The following is an 18,352-nucleotide window of genomic DNA, read 5'->3' as shown; positions in this document are numbered from 1 at the left end:
CACAAAGATATAAGTACAAGGATGTGTGTATGTGTGTGTGTGTACGTGTGTGTGGTGGGTTGATCAGTGCATGTCTCCTGGTCAAGTCCGTTGCTGGGTGGATGCTCTAACACTGAGATGAGGTGGTTCAATCCAAAGGAAAATCTTCACTCAAATCCTCATTTCCAAGAATCCACTGAACATTTACATCCTTCACACTCAAACTTTCTTGCTAGGATGTGTAATTCACCCAGACAGTCATTTCTAGGGAAATGAAGGAAAATGAGGTGCCCTTAAAAAGACGCTACCAATGACTATAAAGGCTATGTTATGATATTAAAACACAAGAATCTTCTGAATATGGGAACATTCTGTAGGGGGTGAGAAAAACATCTTCATGAGCTCAAGACAACCATTTCTTAACACTTTAATGACGAAATACACTTTAATGCTGCAATTATTCGCTCTAAGAAAATCAATCAACACTGCAATTGTAATCATTTCTTAAGTTGATTTGCACAGAACATTTTTCTCTGATTGTGACATTTGGTGATCCTATTTTGCTGCTGTGATTTATTGATAAAAGGGGAATTATTTCACCACGGATGCACATATTGTAACATTTAGCCTGTTGACAAAGAGAGCATGTAGCATACGCTCCCTAGTTAGGTGAGAGGAGATCATCCAGCAGATAATAGGACACAAAAAGCTTCATGCCATTAAATTCACTGCAGCACAGGGGCTCTGTGTCTGCTGGCATCATCGTGCAACACTGACATGAACACTAGCGTTTACTGTTGACTCTCAGTGGGTGTCTCCTCCTAACCTGCTGTGGCTGGCTGACTGCCGGCCCATGTTTCTGCTGCTGTCTGGCCCTGGCGTCTCTGGCTTGTATTACATTAGTAACCACTCGTGCCGGCTTTAAGCTATGAAATCACAAATATCATCCAACTGGTCACATATCTATCAGCCCAGGATTACCAGGCCATGCAATAAGCCACCAGGTAAAAAGGCCACATTTGAAAACATTTCACAGACTGAAAATCTGAACCCTTATCAAGTTCTAAATATATAGAAGTAAAAAAAAAGAAAAAGAAGGATTTCAATGGCTTGTAATGGTATTAGGAGCACTTAAGCGCTAAGTACTTCACACTTGCCGCCCAGGGGACATTATTTAGACTACCAACACAAAAGACTTCTTCATCTATTTGACATTTTCGAGCCGAGGCAGGTTCTTAATTCTGAGTTCGTACAGTAGAAAATGTATTCTGGGAAAAAAGTAGTTGCTTTTTTATATTTGTGATTAAAAGCTGTTTACTTCTAAATAAAAAGGGTCCTTCTCAATGGCGTGATTACGCTCTTTGAGGCAGAGGTGATGTGAACGTCACCGCGAAGCCTATTAGACATCTACTGTCATACAAACCAAATGTCACACTTCAAAAGCCCTCCATACAGTTGGTTGTTCCGACCCTATCATACATCACATTTTCAGCACAGTCTGGTTAGGTTCACACACTAAAACAAATGTTTAGGTTTAGGACAAGACCATGGTTTAGGTCTAGGTTTAAGTGAACACTAATCCAAACAGCCTCTACTACTGAACCCGAGCTGTGGCTAAGTAGCCTCCCACCCGTCACATGGCATCCTATTTCCTCATAATTACTGCAGACGGCATCAGTCACCGATACGTCACATGTTTATTTCGCCACCTATTTTCTTCACCTCCTCTGTGGAGGACGGGTGAAAATCGACCACGTGATGTACAGGAAACTTGGATGAAGGTAGACTTCTCCCTCTTTCAGGGAATGTAAGTATAAAGCCTATTTTGCTTCAGGACCACTGACACTGATATTACAGATGTTTCGTTGACAATGTAGCATTTTTTGTGTAAACACAGGTGACTTCTGCGTCTGGGCATTTTCATTCATTTCTCGGGAAACACGACATGAACTGAGCCCTCCCACTCTACTAGTTTGATTCAGAGAAGCACAATTTATGTTGGCACTTTTCCCCCCTTTGTTCATAGAGGTTAGAAAACATTATGCTTCATAAATAACTAGCATGGTTTGAGCATCTTGTTACCTCCCCAATGTGTTTGCAGAAACAAACATTTTTACTGCTTGTTGCACTGTTGTAAAGGAAGGGCCAATGTAAGCTATCGCATTCACAGGTCATTACACCCGGCATCAACATACATGTTTTTAGAGCTCCTTCCACCATGAACATTTTCATTTGGCTCCTCTCTGGACAGAGCGGGAAAACTTTTTTTTCTCCTTTTGTTTCTTCAGTCTAAAAAATTACAGCATGTTGTTTGAATTCACATCTGGCACGCCCATGGGGCTGTTCTGTGTCAAACTATTTCATGGTATCATAGGCTTGCCTTTTAATCAATCTGCTCTGCATTTTCTTTCATTTGTTGAGCTTTCAAGCTGGCAAATTAGCGACTCCTTGTCTCTGCTGGAAACATTTTCATCTTCAAAAACATCACCTTGTGTGTAATTATGTCTCCATTAAACCAAAAGCAGAACGGACAGAGTGGGGGTTTGTCCGATCCGTGCCTACGTGTGATATCACTAATAACATGGATATAATGAAAGTCTATGTGCAATACTCCAACATCAAAAGCTATTGTCTAATTTTGGCCAGTGGGATGTAACAAATCCGTAATTAAAATAGCAATCTGAGTGATAAAACAAAGCCTCTTGCTGGGAGACAGCGGATCCCGCTAGATATAGATCTGTCATTAGGCTAAAGAATTGTCCTTTTCCTTTCTGCCTTTATCTCCCTAATGCGGCTACATTTCCCCAGGATTGACCTTTTCAGCTTGCCGTGGAAAAAAACCCTGATCTCAATGAACGTCCTAATCAGTCACGGCTCGTCTGTTTACTGCACCGAAAGAGTCGAGGCCACCGGTTCATCCAGAATATGAACCAACGGCGTCTTGGCACTTTGTGTTTTTAAATTGGCATCAGAATGACAACTTTCTAATCTCTCCAGCCTGGTTACAAGTGTGTGTTTGTGCGTGTGTGTGTGTGTGAGAGAGAGAGAGAGAGAGTGTGCGCGCAGGTCACAAGTTCAACTAGAGGGCAAGTACAACTTGATGGTAATTACGCATTTTTCTTGCAGTCAGGGAAACGACAGCTGCAGCTCCACCGTTGTAGCCTGACACCAACCATTCTGTCTCGCTTGCTCTTTTGAGGAACAAGAACTCCTATTAAAAACAAAAAAACTATAAAAGTGTCAAGTTTTGTTGTCCCTGAAAAGCTCCATGTTAAACTGTACAAATATTGACATTTATGTAAATGTGATAACTGCTAATGACAACTTTAATTAGTAATATCAAGGTCATTAACCAACACAAAAGACTGAAACATCCTTCGGAGTGGCAGAGTGGCATAGAGACACCTACACTGCATTGGATTAGATTATATAGGATCGGCTTGAAGACACTCATGAATAAAACATTGGCTCAGGCACACTGGAACCACTGGTGTCAGCTTTGCAGGAGGCAATTTTCCATAACATGCAGCTATTTTAACAAAAGCTGGCATGGCAGACAGCAGCAACAGATTGTTTCTCCTCCTTCCTGGTGGTGTTGGAGCTGATTTTAGAATGCACAGCGAGGAGGTCTATAAATTACTAAGATGGCTGGAGGTGGAAATCGACTGACCATCATAAGACCGAACTCTTGATGGACACACTGGTACACACAGGTAAAGAGAAGTGGGGTTTTTATTTCAAATGTATGCACTGCGTGTTAGTGTGGCTACGGCTCTGATGGACCAGCAGGGTGTGTGTGTGTGTGTGTGTGTGTGTGTGTGTGAGAGTGGCAGCAAACTACTCCCCTGAATACGAAGCTTTCAAGTAAATTAATGAATACATTATGGATTGGTGGCTGACCATCAATAAAGCAGCCGCACTGTATCTGAGCTGAATTAAGCTTTCCAGTAGACACGTGAAGCTGTAAAACAATCAGGCAGAGCAAAGACAACAAGACGATGGAGGACCCCAGAGACACCCTGAGGACCAAAGCGCAGAGAAGACAGAGATAAATACGGCGACACACAAATTTACCTGCAAGCAACATGAACAGATGCTTACAATTACATACTGTACATGGAGAGCTTCATGTCCCCTCTCATACACCTACACATGTACACATGTATACATTTCCTTTCCCTGTTAGTGTGTGAGTGTGTGTGTGTGTGTGTGTGTGTGTGTGCGCGCGCGCCCTGGGGGTAAAAAAAAAAAACCCAACCCATTCATATTCAGTAAATTGATCAGCAGAAGCAGAAAGCGGTTCAGAGCCATTTTGTTTTTTTCAGCCGCCAGCAGAAAGCAATGGCCATTGTGACACTGTGATGAATTTAAGATTCATTTCCTGCAGTGGCAGCTGAGTTAGTCCCTGTTCATGTGAATCCTGTCCAGGAGGCTACTGGTGACAGAGATAGTGGGGAGGGGGTGGGTGGGGTCATTAAAGCCTACGTCAAAGCTTAAAGATCTGGTGGCACACTCACGGTGTGACGTTCAAGTCCAGGTGGACGGTAATCATTTCATTTGTCTACTGTCATTTATTCATTAGCTCAGAATCAGATCTCCTGTGCGAGGCGTGAGATGTTATAAATCAGTCCTGGCCATTTACAATTCATGTAATTCATAATACATAAGAGCCGTCATTTATTTATCAGCTCTAAATGGGATTTCCATCCTTCTCATTGGCTCCAACTCAGAAGTCAACTTCTGTAGCCTGACCATCAGCCATTTTGACAGCCAGCCAAGACATAAACAATGCGTATTAGAGCGAGAGCAGGGAAAAACCTGATCTAGCAGCAGAGACTCTCTGACTAAATCCGGTCACTCCGTCTGGTATCATCTGGAAGGGAGGCAGCCTGCGTCAAGCTGCGGCTGCATGTTGGCACAGTTGTTTTCTGCTGATTCTCCTGAGTATTTGGTGTAATTGTGAGTAATTAGGCCTTAAAGCGGTCTTGTCTTCCTCCAACCTGGAACAGCAGTCTGAACACCAGTCCCTGGCACACAGCAGGCTGCCTTTGTCTAAGCAGATTCTATAAGAGGAAGCTGGAGCTGTGCCACCAGATGCTAACACCATATGATCACACTGGCTCTGTAGATGGCACTGGATTAGACTATAGCTCCAAGGATCGCAGCAGTTCTCCTTGTAAGGATAAACAATAACGGCAGAGAAGCAACAGTGGGCTCACGAACACACATCTTTAAGGAGCAGCGTGCTGCTTCCTGACAAGATGCGACTCTCTTTACAGTAAGTACCTCTACAGGGGATTTCTTAAGTGCCGTACAGTACAAAAGTTTCGCACTGTTTTTAGCATATTTGGAGTCACGCTCATCTAAATCTGTATAGAGGCAGGCCGCATGATTGAGAAGATAGTGGTGGTAATGTGTGACGGACCAGAACTCGCAACCACCTCAATAGAGAACTCTGACACTTACGAGTGGTTGGTTTGTTGCAGTTGTGCCCGTGTCTGAAGTACTGCGGATTCTCCACCACAGGAATGCGAGTCATCCCTATGACAACCGCATCAGGACCTGCATCCAGAGTACAGGGGGTAATAATCCCATGGTTTACATGATGAAGAGGGCTGGCAGAGTCTTCCTCACCACTGATCACAGCCACTGGACCTAGAATGAGACAGAAGAATGACGACGATTGGTCATTTGTAGAAGAGGAGAGACTTTGTATTTAATCCATCTCTCCAACTCAAGGGACAGGGCAACTGCAGAACGCACGCAAGAGCCGAGCCCGGTCCTCTCTACCAGCGCCGGCACCAGCGGGAAAATAAAACCACGTCAATGATAAAATGGAGGGACACACATTTGCTGTGTTTCCTTAAATGGGATTAACATAACAAAACAATAAAGCAACCCTCTATATTTGAGAGAATTTTGATTGACTGGTTAATTGGTTAACTGATTTCCTGACTAAGTAAACACATTTCACCTACTGGCTCTTTCAGTAATTATGAGCAGACTGGATCAGTGTGACTGGAGTGGGTGCTGGCTGTATGTATGTTGTCGTTCAACACGCATCTGTCAATACACACCATGAATTCCCTCCTCTGATTGAAATTCAAATGATTTACTGTCGGCCATGTTATCCAGATTTCTGTTTTATCGCTGCTCTGTCAAAAACAACACAAAACTCTGACATATTCAGAAGGGAGGGTGGCGTGAAGGTGGGAGGGAAGGAGGGAGGGATGGAGGCTGAATGGGAGGAAGGGGAAAATGGCAAGTGGATGTAAAGTCAACAGTAGCTGATTCAGTGGAGCGCTGACAGTGAATCTGTTTACCCACAAAGCCGAGTCTCTCCTTCATGTTGACAACACAGTAAAAAGCAATCAAGACCCAGTCATATCAAATAATAGACCCCAGCCTCAGGATGGTGGTGGGGGGGGGGGGGGGTGTTCCACACGTGAGCAGCTATTTAACAGTTGCAGTGATGCAGGACTTCATATCAGAGCGGGCACTTTGTTAGCGATGTGTACCGTAGATCACACCATCCTCGCTGCCGTCCCAAACACAAACGTCTTATTTGGATATCCCCCGCTCCCCCCCTCCCCACCACCACCACCACCACCACCACCACCCAAGAGATAAATCAATCCAAACACATTATCCTCTTTGGTTTGAAAATAAGAGTGGGAACACAGGAAAACCAGTTCTTTTGCTGTGCTCAAACAGGCCCTTGAATTTTACTCCTCAAACCTACTGAGCAGTAAAAAAAACAACAAACAGGAGAGAAAGATCGGCGCCACCAGACAAAGGCGAACAGCACGTTCAAATTCCAAATCACAATCAGGCAAGAGGACAGCTATTTCTCTGGAGCTGGATTTAAGAGCGAATTGTTATGCGCATTATTAACAGGGGTGTGTGTGTGTGGGGGGGGAGCTCATTTCTGTTGAGGAGAAATTTTCCAAGTTTTAATTTTAAAATGTCCCTTCACCTTGGATGCTACAAATCTTTCTTTCTGACACACTGAAGAAGTCCACTGCTGCAACTTTACTCCGCTGAAGTAAAACACATAGGTTGTCATGACGGGTCAAGGATAAAGTCCCGAGATGAACAGGTCTATTATGTGCTGCTTTTTTTTTTTACAGGATGAAATGGATTAAATCTGATCAAACTGGCAAAGCTGATTCCATTGTAGATGTTTTTTGGGGTTTTTTTTTTTAGGCTTGAAGGAAAATTGGACTTCTCGAGTTGAGAACATCAAAAAAAAAAAGAAAGAAAAAAGAAAGAAAGAAAGCAGTCTTGTTCCCTGAGAGATGAAAAAGCCCAATAACCCCGGAAGAGGTTTTTTTTTTTTCCTTCTTTTAAATCATCTAAGATGTTGCCTGTGCACAAAATGAAGCAGAGCTCTGGACATTTTCCTCTAAAATCTGAGAGTAATGTTCAGCTCTATTATACCACCTATGATTTATTCAGGAGAAAATTAAATCAGCCAGCTTTTGTCTATTTCCCATTTTTGTCAAGTTTTCTTTTTCCTAATTCTGTGGTTCACAAAGCCCCACACGCCGGCAGGTCAAAGACCAATTTTAATTACGCCGATTCAAAACTTAAATAGCTGTTACTTGGCTGATTTTAGAGTGTATGAAGAAAGATTTCTATTCATGTACAGATAAGAGGTTTGATGAGAAAAATGGAAAGAGAAAAAGGAAAAAGAAAAACATGTTCCGTTCCTTCCTGTGGAAGTGTGTGTATATATGTACACACATATACATATATATATATATATATATATATATATGTACACATACATATATATATATGTACACATACATATATATATATATGTACACATACATATATATATACACATACATATATATATACACATATACATACATACATATATATATATACATATATATATATAAATATAAATATATATAAATATACAGTATATATGAGAACAGATGTGTTCTTTATTTGCTTGTCGTTTGTTGGAAATCTCAAACCTGGAACCTGGTAGGAAGGCGATGTGGCAGGGAACGGGTGAGTAGCTTGTGGAGGGGACCTCTATGGACCTGTACTATTCATAGGGACATGTCAGTGGAGATGCAGTGGTCAGCACTGTGGCCTCACAGCAAGAAGGTTCCGGGTTCGAGTCCCGGCTCGGGCGCGGGATCTTTCTGTGTGGAGTTTGCATGTTCTCCCCGTTCCTGCGTGGGTTCTCTCTGGTACGCCGGCTTCCTCCCACAGTCCAAAGACATCAAGAGGGGATGAGGCTGATTGATACTCTAAATTGACCGTAGGTATGAATGTGAGTGTGAATGTTTGTCTGTCTCTATGTTGGCCCTGTGATGGACTGGCGACCTGTCCAGGGTGAACCCCGCCTCTCACCCATAGATGCTGGGATAGGCTCCAGCCCCCCCCCCCCCCCCCCCCCGCGACCCTTACTAGTAAGGAATAAGCGAAAGATGACGATGGATGTCAGTGGAACTCCTTGGTTCCACAGGAAATGGAGAGAGGAACAGTTCAGCTTCTACAAATCATCCAGTTGTTCTCTGGGTCTGTGACTGGATCCAGAAAACCACTTTTTTTTTGAACATATCATGATTAATATGTCTGACAAGAGTGGGTATATTTAGAAGAAATTAATGAAGTGACACATATGTAGAGAGTCAAACAACTCTATATGCATATCTATATCTATATAGTTGCTTTAAAAATCTCTAGTAAACAGAACCGACAAAGAGCTGAAATGAAAATTGTCGCATCAAGATCCAGCAGACATTTCTCCCTACAAATAAGTGTTTAGTGCGTCTCAACTCTTGTCTTTCTAGTCATTCGTTTTAACGATCTAAAGAAAGTTATCTGCGTATCAAGAATCAGTAGATTGCTCTGGAGTGTCACTAAGTCAGAGAGTAAAAATGATTCCCATCGTGAAATTTAAGAATCACCCTGATCCGTCCGTTAAATACCTCAGCAAACACTTGTAAACTGCATTTATGCAGACCGGCTGCTTCTTCTCCTCATACGCAGCATTTGACACGCAATTTGGCAAAAAAATGTTAGCGATCCTCACAGAATACGCTGGCAGAGAGCGCTGTCACATCACGCCATTCAACATGGAATTAGGCAGCCGTGTCCAGCGTGTCATCCTGGGAACGGCTCAGGTGAGTTTGGTGCGGTATTGTTTGGAGATTAGTTCACATCCTGACAGGTAATATGTTTCTGCAGCCATCATCCTTTCAGAGGAAGTATGTCACTCCAGATGACGTTCCCCTATGATGCTCTGGCAGGCGTGTCAGTCAGCGGTTAGTCAAAGTCCTGCCGCTGTAATGTTTGTGGCATTCAGATCAAATCTTTCGTGTTTATGTAAGTTGCAGTTCTCAGGTGCATGAGTTAATTCAGCTAAATCCATTGATCAAGTGTGACATTTGCATCATCTGCTGAGGAGAGAAGTCAATCTAATTTACTCTACAGTAGCTGGGGCAGCACAGGCTTCCCCTCCTGGGTTTTAGAACAGACTCTTCATTAAGGTGGAGGGGCCAGGCCACAGCGGTGGATGGAGACGCCACTCCAGCCTTTGAGCTCGCAACCTTCCAGACACAGACCCCTCAGCTCATTAGCGCAACGGCACACAACTAAAACACTTGAGCAGAGAAAAAGTTCTTGTGAGCGTGACAAACACATTTTTATTTGTTTGGATTGGAACCAACTCAAAATTAAAGGTCCTCACAAACACACATTTACGTTGGGTCCAGACATTAAGATGCTTGCCTGCACCACAGACTAGCAGGGGAGAGTAACAGCAGCTACAGCTGTAAACTTCAGCAGCGCACGTACGAACGGGAAGACTTTGGCGGTCATGTGACAATCCTGGATGAGCCTTTGTCCTCAGATTTGATCGCGGGAGTTTTAATTTATTCAAATTCTTAAATTCTAGGTGGCAGTAACGCACCCTGAGACTGTTTGCTACCCAGCATTAATAACTGAAGCACCTTGGCTGGTGCCGCAGACACAGACTTTAAATGAATTAAAAAAAAAATTAAGAAGGAAAAAAATTGTTATGATCCTGTTTGGATAAATATCTAAAACGGTGGAGTTCATCTGGGCGCCACCTGTGTTCCATCAGACTTGAATCTATCTGGGGGCTTTGACGGTGTAGAGTTTGCTTTGAACCGCTCTAGGCTGCGCCGGAATGCAGTCTGTTCTGTTGTGCCGTGTTCTACATCTGGATGTTGTGTACTGGCACTTTTTCACAAATGGTAAAAAAAAAAAAAAATGAATAAAAAAAAATGGAATAATTTTTACAAAAAGGATGAAACGTAGAACTCTGAATGCATTTCTCCACCGCAGGAGTGATTTGTTAAGTCACACACTAGCTTCTGCAGCTCATCATCGTCTTCATCGAGTATTTATCTTAAGAGCCACACCCTGCAAGTAAACCAGGGCCCAGAAGGGGGGTCCGGAGCCACCCATGCTTTTGTGTCTCTGCTTCTGAAGTGTGAAAGGGATTCTCAGGACAAAAAAAAAAAAAATCCCTGTGGTCGGGAATAAATTGTGCAGAGTGTGATTGCTTCGGTTCCACCTCCTTGTGGTAATTATCACACTGATTCCTTTCAAAGGTGGTTAATTAGGACTGAAATTAACTTGAGGACATGAGCAAGAGAACACAGGAAGGATAACTCACTGAGGCTGTTTCTAGTTAATGATGGATGTGAAATGAATTAACTTCAAACGTGCAAAGTGTTGAAAACAGTGAAATGAAGGCAAACATGCTCGTGATGGAGGAAAGTAGGCGGATCTTCTGGACACAAACATCCACCGTGGCGCTCCGAGCTTTGCTCCTAAGCCTATCAAAGGTGGTCATGTGTAATCACTCCGATGTGTTGCTGTCGCGGAGCCCAGCGTCTCTTACAGTGTGTTCTTAACGCCAGCCTTCTCTGCTGGGCTCTGACACAATGAGATCCCTGCTCCTACATTTAATGCTAAAATAAATCAGAGTCACCTCACATAGTTATTGAAAACCATTATGGCGTTGTGGCTGCTAGCTTAGTGGCGATATACACAATGAGGGTAGCATTAGAGCTATAATAAGGCCAGTTAATTACCAAGTGCCACTAGCGTGTGAAGAAGCCTTGAGGTTATGTGTTACCCTCTTCACCTCACTGACGAAGATATGCAAATAGCTTTCCTGATAAATGGCCTGAACCTGCTCACTCAACCACCCACTCAGAGATGAGCGTGGCCAACATGTGACAGGCCGGCGGCGAGCCCCTCGCTAACTCCATTTTTCATGGTATCCAAATAGCCTCCTCTGTACAGTGAACCACTCCTGGACTGATTCCATGTCCTCCTCATTTGATGGTAGCCCACTGAGGCAAATACTGAGAGCTAGACAGCTGATATTTATTGTCCTCTGCAATAGAGGCAATCAAAAATTTACAGTCAGATTGAGCTGAGCTCAATGTGCTCTCTCTTTATTGTGGTATCAACAATGGAGATCACTGAGGGGAAGGACGGCGGAGTCGAGACAGACATAAACACGCATCTGAAATCTGCTGTAAATCAGGCGTTGGAGCTGAAGCCACTTGTATGTCCTCCAGAATCAAGCGTTGACAGACAGAGCATTATCTACAATGACACAGCACTGAACCAATTACAGTTTGCGCTGCTGAATATCAGTGGTCTTGATGTTCACAATGACAATAAAACAAAACACTGAGATTGTTATTCTGACTCCGTTCCCACGCTGCCCTATCAGCCCCGTCTTTGACAACACATTACCCTGTAAGCTCCCCGAAGACAGATGAAGCAATTTCATACAAGTCTGAGAAGTGATGGAAAATGACATCATCCAACTGTTGTCCCAGGTCTATTTTTTGATTTATAACAATGACGAGGTCAGGCTACCAAACCCAGCACCTGCATTTCATTATGTGTTACTCGGCGAGTACAAATTGAAAAGAAAATATAGAGCAATCTGAGAATATATACAGAGCCACTCTGTTTCATTCTTCTCTCATGGAAATGAAATCAGTGAGGGCCAAATGAAAAGCTTGTGGTGGCATTGTTACGAAAACTAGTTTGGATCATAAACCCAGCCGTTCAGGCAACGGTACACGCATTCGGCACACACATATGCGGCAGCCACAACACACTCAAGCGCTCAATTTATTGTTACGGCATTCAAATATGAAATGATTTCCCAACATCGGGTGAGCAGCAGAGTTTGCATATAAATAACAAAGGAGAGTGAAAACCACAATGAGCCCATGCAGCCCAGAAAAAAAGCTCGATAATTGTGCACAACAGAGCTACAAGTGAGCCAACACGGGCTTTAATGACGGTGGCAGAAAGGTGAAACACCGGTCACTGACATGTTATTTTTACGCCTCGGGGCAGGTGCAGGGATCATGTTATTGGGTTGTCTGTCCGTCCATTGATACAAACATACGTGCAACTCAGGACTCGAGGATGAACTGAACTGATTTTGGTGGTCAAAGGTCAAGGTCACTGCAACCTCGCACAAGCACAGTAGAGTATCTGTCCCGTTCTCATCCACGTGACACCTCAGGAACGCCTGGCAGGAATGTCCTCAACCTGTGTCCACTGGTACCCGAGGATGAACTGCACAGATTTTGTGGTCAAAGGTGACTGTGACAGACCCGCGTCATGGAGGGCTGCAGCCCTGATGTGGTATTTCCATGGTCAGTTGTTACTGCTCCATTGCTTTCAACCACTCTCTTTTCTTCTTTGGTCTCCTGTCTGCTACAGGTGTTCATGCTTGTTTGAGGACAGGAATGCTGCTTATTTCAACAAGACTCTAATGAATTAATCACAGCCTTGTGATGATCACACCACTTTAATTATGGGTTTTTGAAATGCCGCCATTCGCTACATCCCCTCCATTTGGATCGCTGCTCCTCCTGCCTTCCATGAGCAGCCTGCACATTGTAATCTACAACTGATACCACTGAGCAACCGCCACATTCGTTTCGGTTACACTTTACTTGAACATAGCTACATATCAGAGACATATAACTGTCATCAACTTGACATACAACTGGCATGAACACGTCATAAATATTAATAAACAAGTCATGAATGTTGATGACCTCTGTCATTACGTGTCATTTGTTTTTTTGTCATGACAACTTCACATAGGGTTGGGGTGAGGAGTTAGCCCTAACCCTACCTCTAAGTAACAATGTCAACCTGTCACGAAGAAAAATGAATGACACTTAATGACAGATCATAAACTGTCATGGGGTTTATCAATATTTATGACACGCACACGACAGTTTTATGTCACTCTTGTGTAGCTATATTCAAGTAAAGTACCCTCATTTCTACTTTGTCATTGCAAAATGTGGAGAGCAATGTAGCACAGGTCGTCATTTAACTACATATTAATTATTCTGAGAAGTCTTTCAAATATTTGGGCGACCTCACCTTACATAATTTCAGTGGCGGACAACTACAAACACTTTTCAATACAATTCACTGAGGTAAAACCCTGCCCCTCGCTACCACCTCAGTAATAAACACCATTTGCACTCTAACAGCTGTCAGCCAAACACAAAAATTAAATTCTAGTCTTTCATTGATTGGATTGGGGAGCTAATGATTGAATGACTGTGTACAGGTGCACCTAATGACGTGGCCGGTGTGTGTATCGCAAAACTGGAATGACTGTGTTCAAAGGCAGCGTTGAAGCCCAACCGTTCCCTGTGTATAAATATTTATAGCAGGCTGCGTAGCTAGACTGACAGCTTCTTCATTGTGCTCCCAAGAGAAAAAAATGTTTTCACAGTCTGCACATGGAACATGAACAGTTCACTGCACACAGACACACAGTATACACAAGTGTAGGTGAGTAACTAAAAAGGTGGTTGAAACCCAAACCAGTGAGTCTCTGCCACATTCTTACTTGACCAGTAAGAGGCGAGGAGCACTGGATGCCACCGTCCTGCCAGGCTAGCAGCACTCTCGGGGGGTGTAATAAAGTTAACAGACGCACTTTATCATTTTGTTTTAGTCGTTGTGTGTTTTTTCCTCTCTGAGCCACCCTCAGTTGTTGATATTTCTTCTGGACGTGTGGTGGCTGCACACCGTGGCTTCTGTGTCTCATCTGTGCTTCCACACGTTCTCCCCTCCCAGTGCCGACTTGCTTGCTGAGAACAATTTCTTTGGAAAGACGGTGTGGTGCTATTTCTTTGTTTTCCTTTGAAAATAAACCATTTATGTTGTATCTTTGAATGCATTTTGATCATCGTACATACCGCTCTTGCAGGTTTTGTGATGTTCTGGCCATTTAAATGAGCTTTACAGTTATTACACTGTTATTATGCATGTTTAGGAGATACTGAGAATATGCAGACAAGTCTATTTCCACAAAACTGGTTGTTTTTCACAAAATGTAGTGACATTTGTAGCTGACAACACTGGCATTTTTTTTGGGGGGGGGGGGAATCAGGACATATTCATCTGTTGTTATCTATTTATTTGTGTTGTAACTTGTTACATGATCTTTCCCCTAACCAACCCCAACCACGCGTAATGGCAACATTAGCCTACATTTGTTAGCAATCTAAGGGTGGCCAGCGGGTGGTGCTGTGCAGTGAGCAAATCTCACTCCACCACACCTGAGGATACGCTCTGGAGGCCGAGGCTCATACTCATGGGTTTTAGCCTCCTTGCTTGGGCGGCTGCCTCCCACATCGATGATGCAGAGTTGGAGTCCGGTGGTGGGCGGCGCTCGTACACCCCAGGTTACACCAGTTATACCCTCCGGCTACTCTTACACAGGCACACTGATCACTCGTAGGATTCCACATGAATAATCATGCATGACTATTCATCAGATACCATATGAATGTTTATGTTGCATAGTGACATGAAAGACTTTACATCGGAGTTAATTAAAGCCAGCCTCAGCTCATAAATGGGGGCTTTGCACATGTGTCCCACACACCAAGGGACATGACAATTTAAGCGTCACTATTTGACGACCTGGGATGAGAACAGGCTGGAGGATTACCGGAGTCATTAAGACACATCGACTGGGAACCAATGTCTGAATCCAATTTTGTGCTAATCCATCAAGCATGTGTTTAGAAATGTCACGGGATACCTAAGAACGTCAGCCCCCTGAAGCTGCTGGAGGAGAAATGGATGGAGATGTGTCCCAAAGTAAAGTCAGACAGGTGACAATAAATTAAACAACAACAGCTATCAAAATATCTGTTCCAAAACAAAAGCGATGGAATGATTGATTGCGAGGCCTATACCTTTTTTTCTGTCAAGTTCGGCTAAAAAGGCCGTCGCCCCAGGACAGCAGAATTAGACTCTTGTAATGCTAAATTGAACGAGGCAATGAAAGTCGGATGTCTGATTCATTTTTAATCCGTGGTTTTCCCAGCTGGTTCAGGTAACAGAGGCAAGCACTCTACGTGGGCTTAAAATGAATTGGAGGAAGCACATTAAGGTCATTCTTAACCTCGTTTTATGCACTTCTGTGAATTCCTATTACACTTACCATACATTCACATCTAATTAAAAAAAACACACACACACACACACACAAAAACACACACTTTTCAATCACTAACCCACAGTGAGGTATCAATCAGCCGGGAGTCAATATTCTGCCTCCCTCTTTCACTCTCCCTGCATGTATTCACCTTCTTTTGTTTCCCCTCCATCATTTCCCTAATTAATTTATTCCCATTGCTTAGCCTTTGTTGTCAGGATGTTGAATATGTTGCCAAAGTGAGTCAAAATACTAACAATCATACTAATAATGATTTGCAAATTAAACGTCCCCAGAATGACAGCAGCAGCAATTGATGAAACCCAAATTCTGCCATCAGCATGTTTTATGTGAGCAACCGTCTTTTCATCGTAACTTAAAAGCAGCTTTATAAAGATTTCCATCATTTTTTTCATCTCCTTTTATTGTCTTGATTTATTCCCTGCCTCTCTCTTCTCTTCTGTCTTGTTTCCAGCCCCTCGGGTCTCCATTTCTGCTTCAATTCGTTCACAACTGCCTCTCTCTGTGTTGGAGGGTTCAGGACCAAACAGATTTGTTATCTTGGGAGAAGGAGAAATGTGTGTGTGTGTGTTTTCTGTGTATGTGATTCTAATTACACATCTAAGAGAGACACACAGACACACATCAAGCTTCAGACTCCTCTGCCATCAACATTAACGCAGTCTTACTTGGCATTAGCTCTGCTCTGTACAGTAGCTGGTGTTCCGGCAAGTGCATGAAAGGACGGCGGCGTGATCTAACTGCTAAAGGCATTCATGGATGCAGCAGTGAGAGCCTGCTGGTATAAAGAGTTTTGTTTGACCTCATTTTAAGGATTTGTAATAAAATGAATAACAACCAATATCAAAATATGACAACCCATCATGTCTTCAACAAATCACATTTATATGCAGCAAAATTTGAAAGCAGCCTTTGAACCAATCATGCCAAACCTGACCTTTACTATTGATTTAATGTACAATATTTGCCAAGTTTTCAAATGCAACAGCAAAAGTATGCACTGACATCATACAACATCTGATCTTACAATGCAATCTGCTGACAGGGACAAAAGCGTCATGATTATTGTTTGTTTTGGGGTTTCATCTTGCCACTCTTTCTTCCTAATTCTTTACCACCAGTTCACCCTACGAAGTCATCTTAGTCCATGCTCCACCCTTCTCTTGTTTTGCGGACGACCACATCCATACTCCATCACATGTGGAGCTGACACCTTCACCTTGGCTCCCTCTAATCTCTCTCCCAAGCGAGCACAGGACCCACTGGAGCAGCTTCCAGGACACACGCCCTCATCTGGCCTCCCAACTGCAGGCACGGCCGGTGGTGTCTGCATGGATGCCCAGCCAAGCCGGAGGTAACACAGGGAACTGAGCCAGTAGCCTCCCGTGTTGGGAGGCAACACAACGGACCACTGCACAACCTGGGTGCTCTTCAGTGAGCTTCTGGTTAAGGATTCACACCACTGTTGCACCCACTTAGCATCACGATCAGTAACATATATCTGCTCCTAGGTGCCTATTACACCTCACCCTCAATCGGCTGTAATGGTCACGAGCAGTGCATATAACTGAAATGATGTTCCTATGGAGAAAGAGCTAGAGTGTGTGTGGGAGTGGAGGGGTCGGGCAAACACCAGGCTTCGCAGTGTGAGACAGATGTTTGAGTTACTGTCCAAGTTGCACAAAATGTCAACTGTGCCACAATGAATGCAGAGCCTTAACCAAGTGTTGTTAAGATTGAATATTGATTTACACACAAGAACGTTTGCTATTGAGGCGGAAGAATATAAGGCTTCAAATGAGGAGCCTCTTCAAAATACTGTGCATAAGAATTGTGGTAACACCTTCTTGAAGAGGTTAACAAGCACCTACTCTGCTATATATGTATGCCTCAAATGTGGGAAAAGCACGTAATTAATCACTGTAATTACCTTTCTGGAATGTTGTGGGCTCTACAGATTAACAGGGACCGTACCACTACTGACAATGCTCTAATTTTATGATTTGTGAAACCTGTTTGGCATTTGTCCACAACAATGCCACAAGTAGTTGTTTTTTTTGTTGCCACCGACAGACTCAGACTGTCATTTTAAGAGTCTGGCATTATAGAAAGGATTCCTACAGAGACATAGGAGTGTCTAATGTGACACAAGTCTCGCTCAAGGAGACGTCTCCCTATGAAATCTCACGGGAGGTGACTGGTTGTAGGAAGCAGAATGTGAAAGAGTTAGAAAAAGCAGTGCTGGGGAGTGCAGAACTGAGGAGCCGAGAGAGAGGGTAGCGAATGTAGTTTTTTGAAAAACTTAAACCAAGCAGTGGTTCATGTTTGTTCATTTCAAAATTATGGAAATAAAATGCACACCTCACACTTTGCAATGCTTTCATAGACTTTCACAGACCTTCAGAGGCAAGGACATGCTGATGTTGTGGCTTGTTGTGTTACACATGGATGAAAACACATCGCTGCCTGCAGACCATCTGCCTAGGGTGACTACTGCCAGTCAAATGGGAGAAGAAATACTACACCAAAGCACTTTTTTCTTGAAGAAAAATGCAGTTTCAAAGCTGGGGAAACCTGCTGCTGACAGCAGAGGTCACGTTACGACAGTAGCATAAGTTTGTGTGTTGACCCGCTATCTAAGAACACACAAAAGCATGGAGTCAAAATGGCGCAAACAAAGTTCTAACTTGCAGAAAGCAAAAGAAAAACATCCATCTCTGTGGGGGTTCTTTCCAAAATGTTGTCAGACAAAATATCGGACTGAGCCTGTAAAGACGAGCGCTTTTGGTGGACAAACTCACCGCGGCATTACCTGACAGCTCAGGCACAGCCTCC

At 43.4% G+C, this 18,352-nt stretch overlaps 1 protein-coding gene across 4 annotated transcripts in view; it reads right to left on the bottom strand.

Annotated features, from left to right (window-relative positions):
* ntrk3b (neurotrophic tyrosine kinase, receptor, type 3b) overlaps positions 1-18,352 on the bottom strand; it is a 203,138-nt gene that overhangs the window by 37,179 nt on the left and 147,607 nt on the right. For all 4 annotated transcript variants that reach the window (XM_086189931.1, XM_086189958.1, XM_086189950.1 and 1 more), the window contains exon 12: positions 5,446-5,634. In XM_086189931.1, the coding sequence (XP_086046057.1) occupies positions 5,446-5,634 (189 nt within the window). The remainder of the gene's footprint in view (positions 1-5,445; positions 5,635-18,352) is intronic.

The sequence above is a fragment of the Aulostomus chinensis genome, chromosome 2 (genome assembly GCF_037954235.1).
Source record: "Aulostomus chinensis isolate RoL2024-O1b breed Wild chromosome 2, RoL_Achi_v1.0, whole genome shotgun sequence".
In the NCBI taxonomy this organism is placed as follows: Eukaryota; Metazoa; Chordata; class Actinopteri; order Syngnathiformes; family Aulostomidae; genus Aulostomus; species Aulostomus chinensis.
The sequence above is the reverse complement of the archived record's forward strand: the minus strand, read 5'-3'. Positions and strand labels throughout refer to the sequence as shown.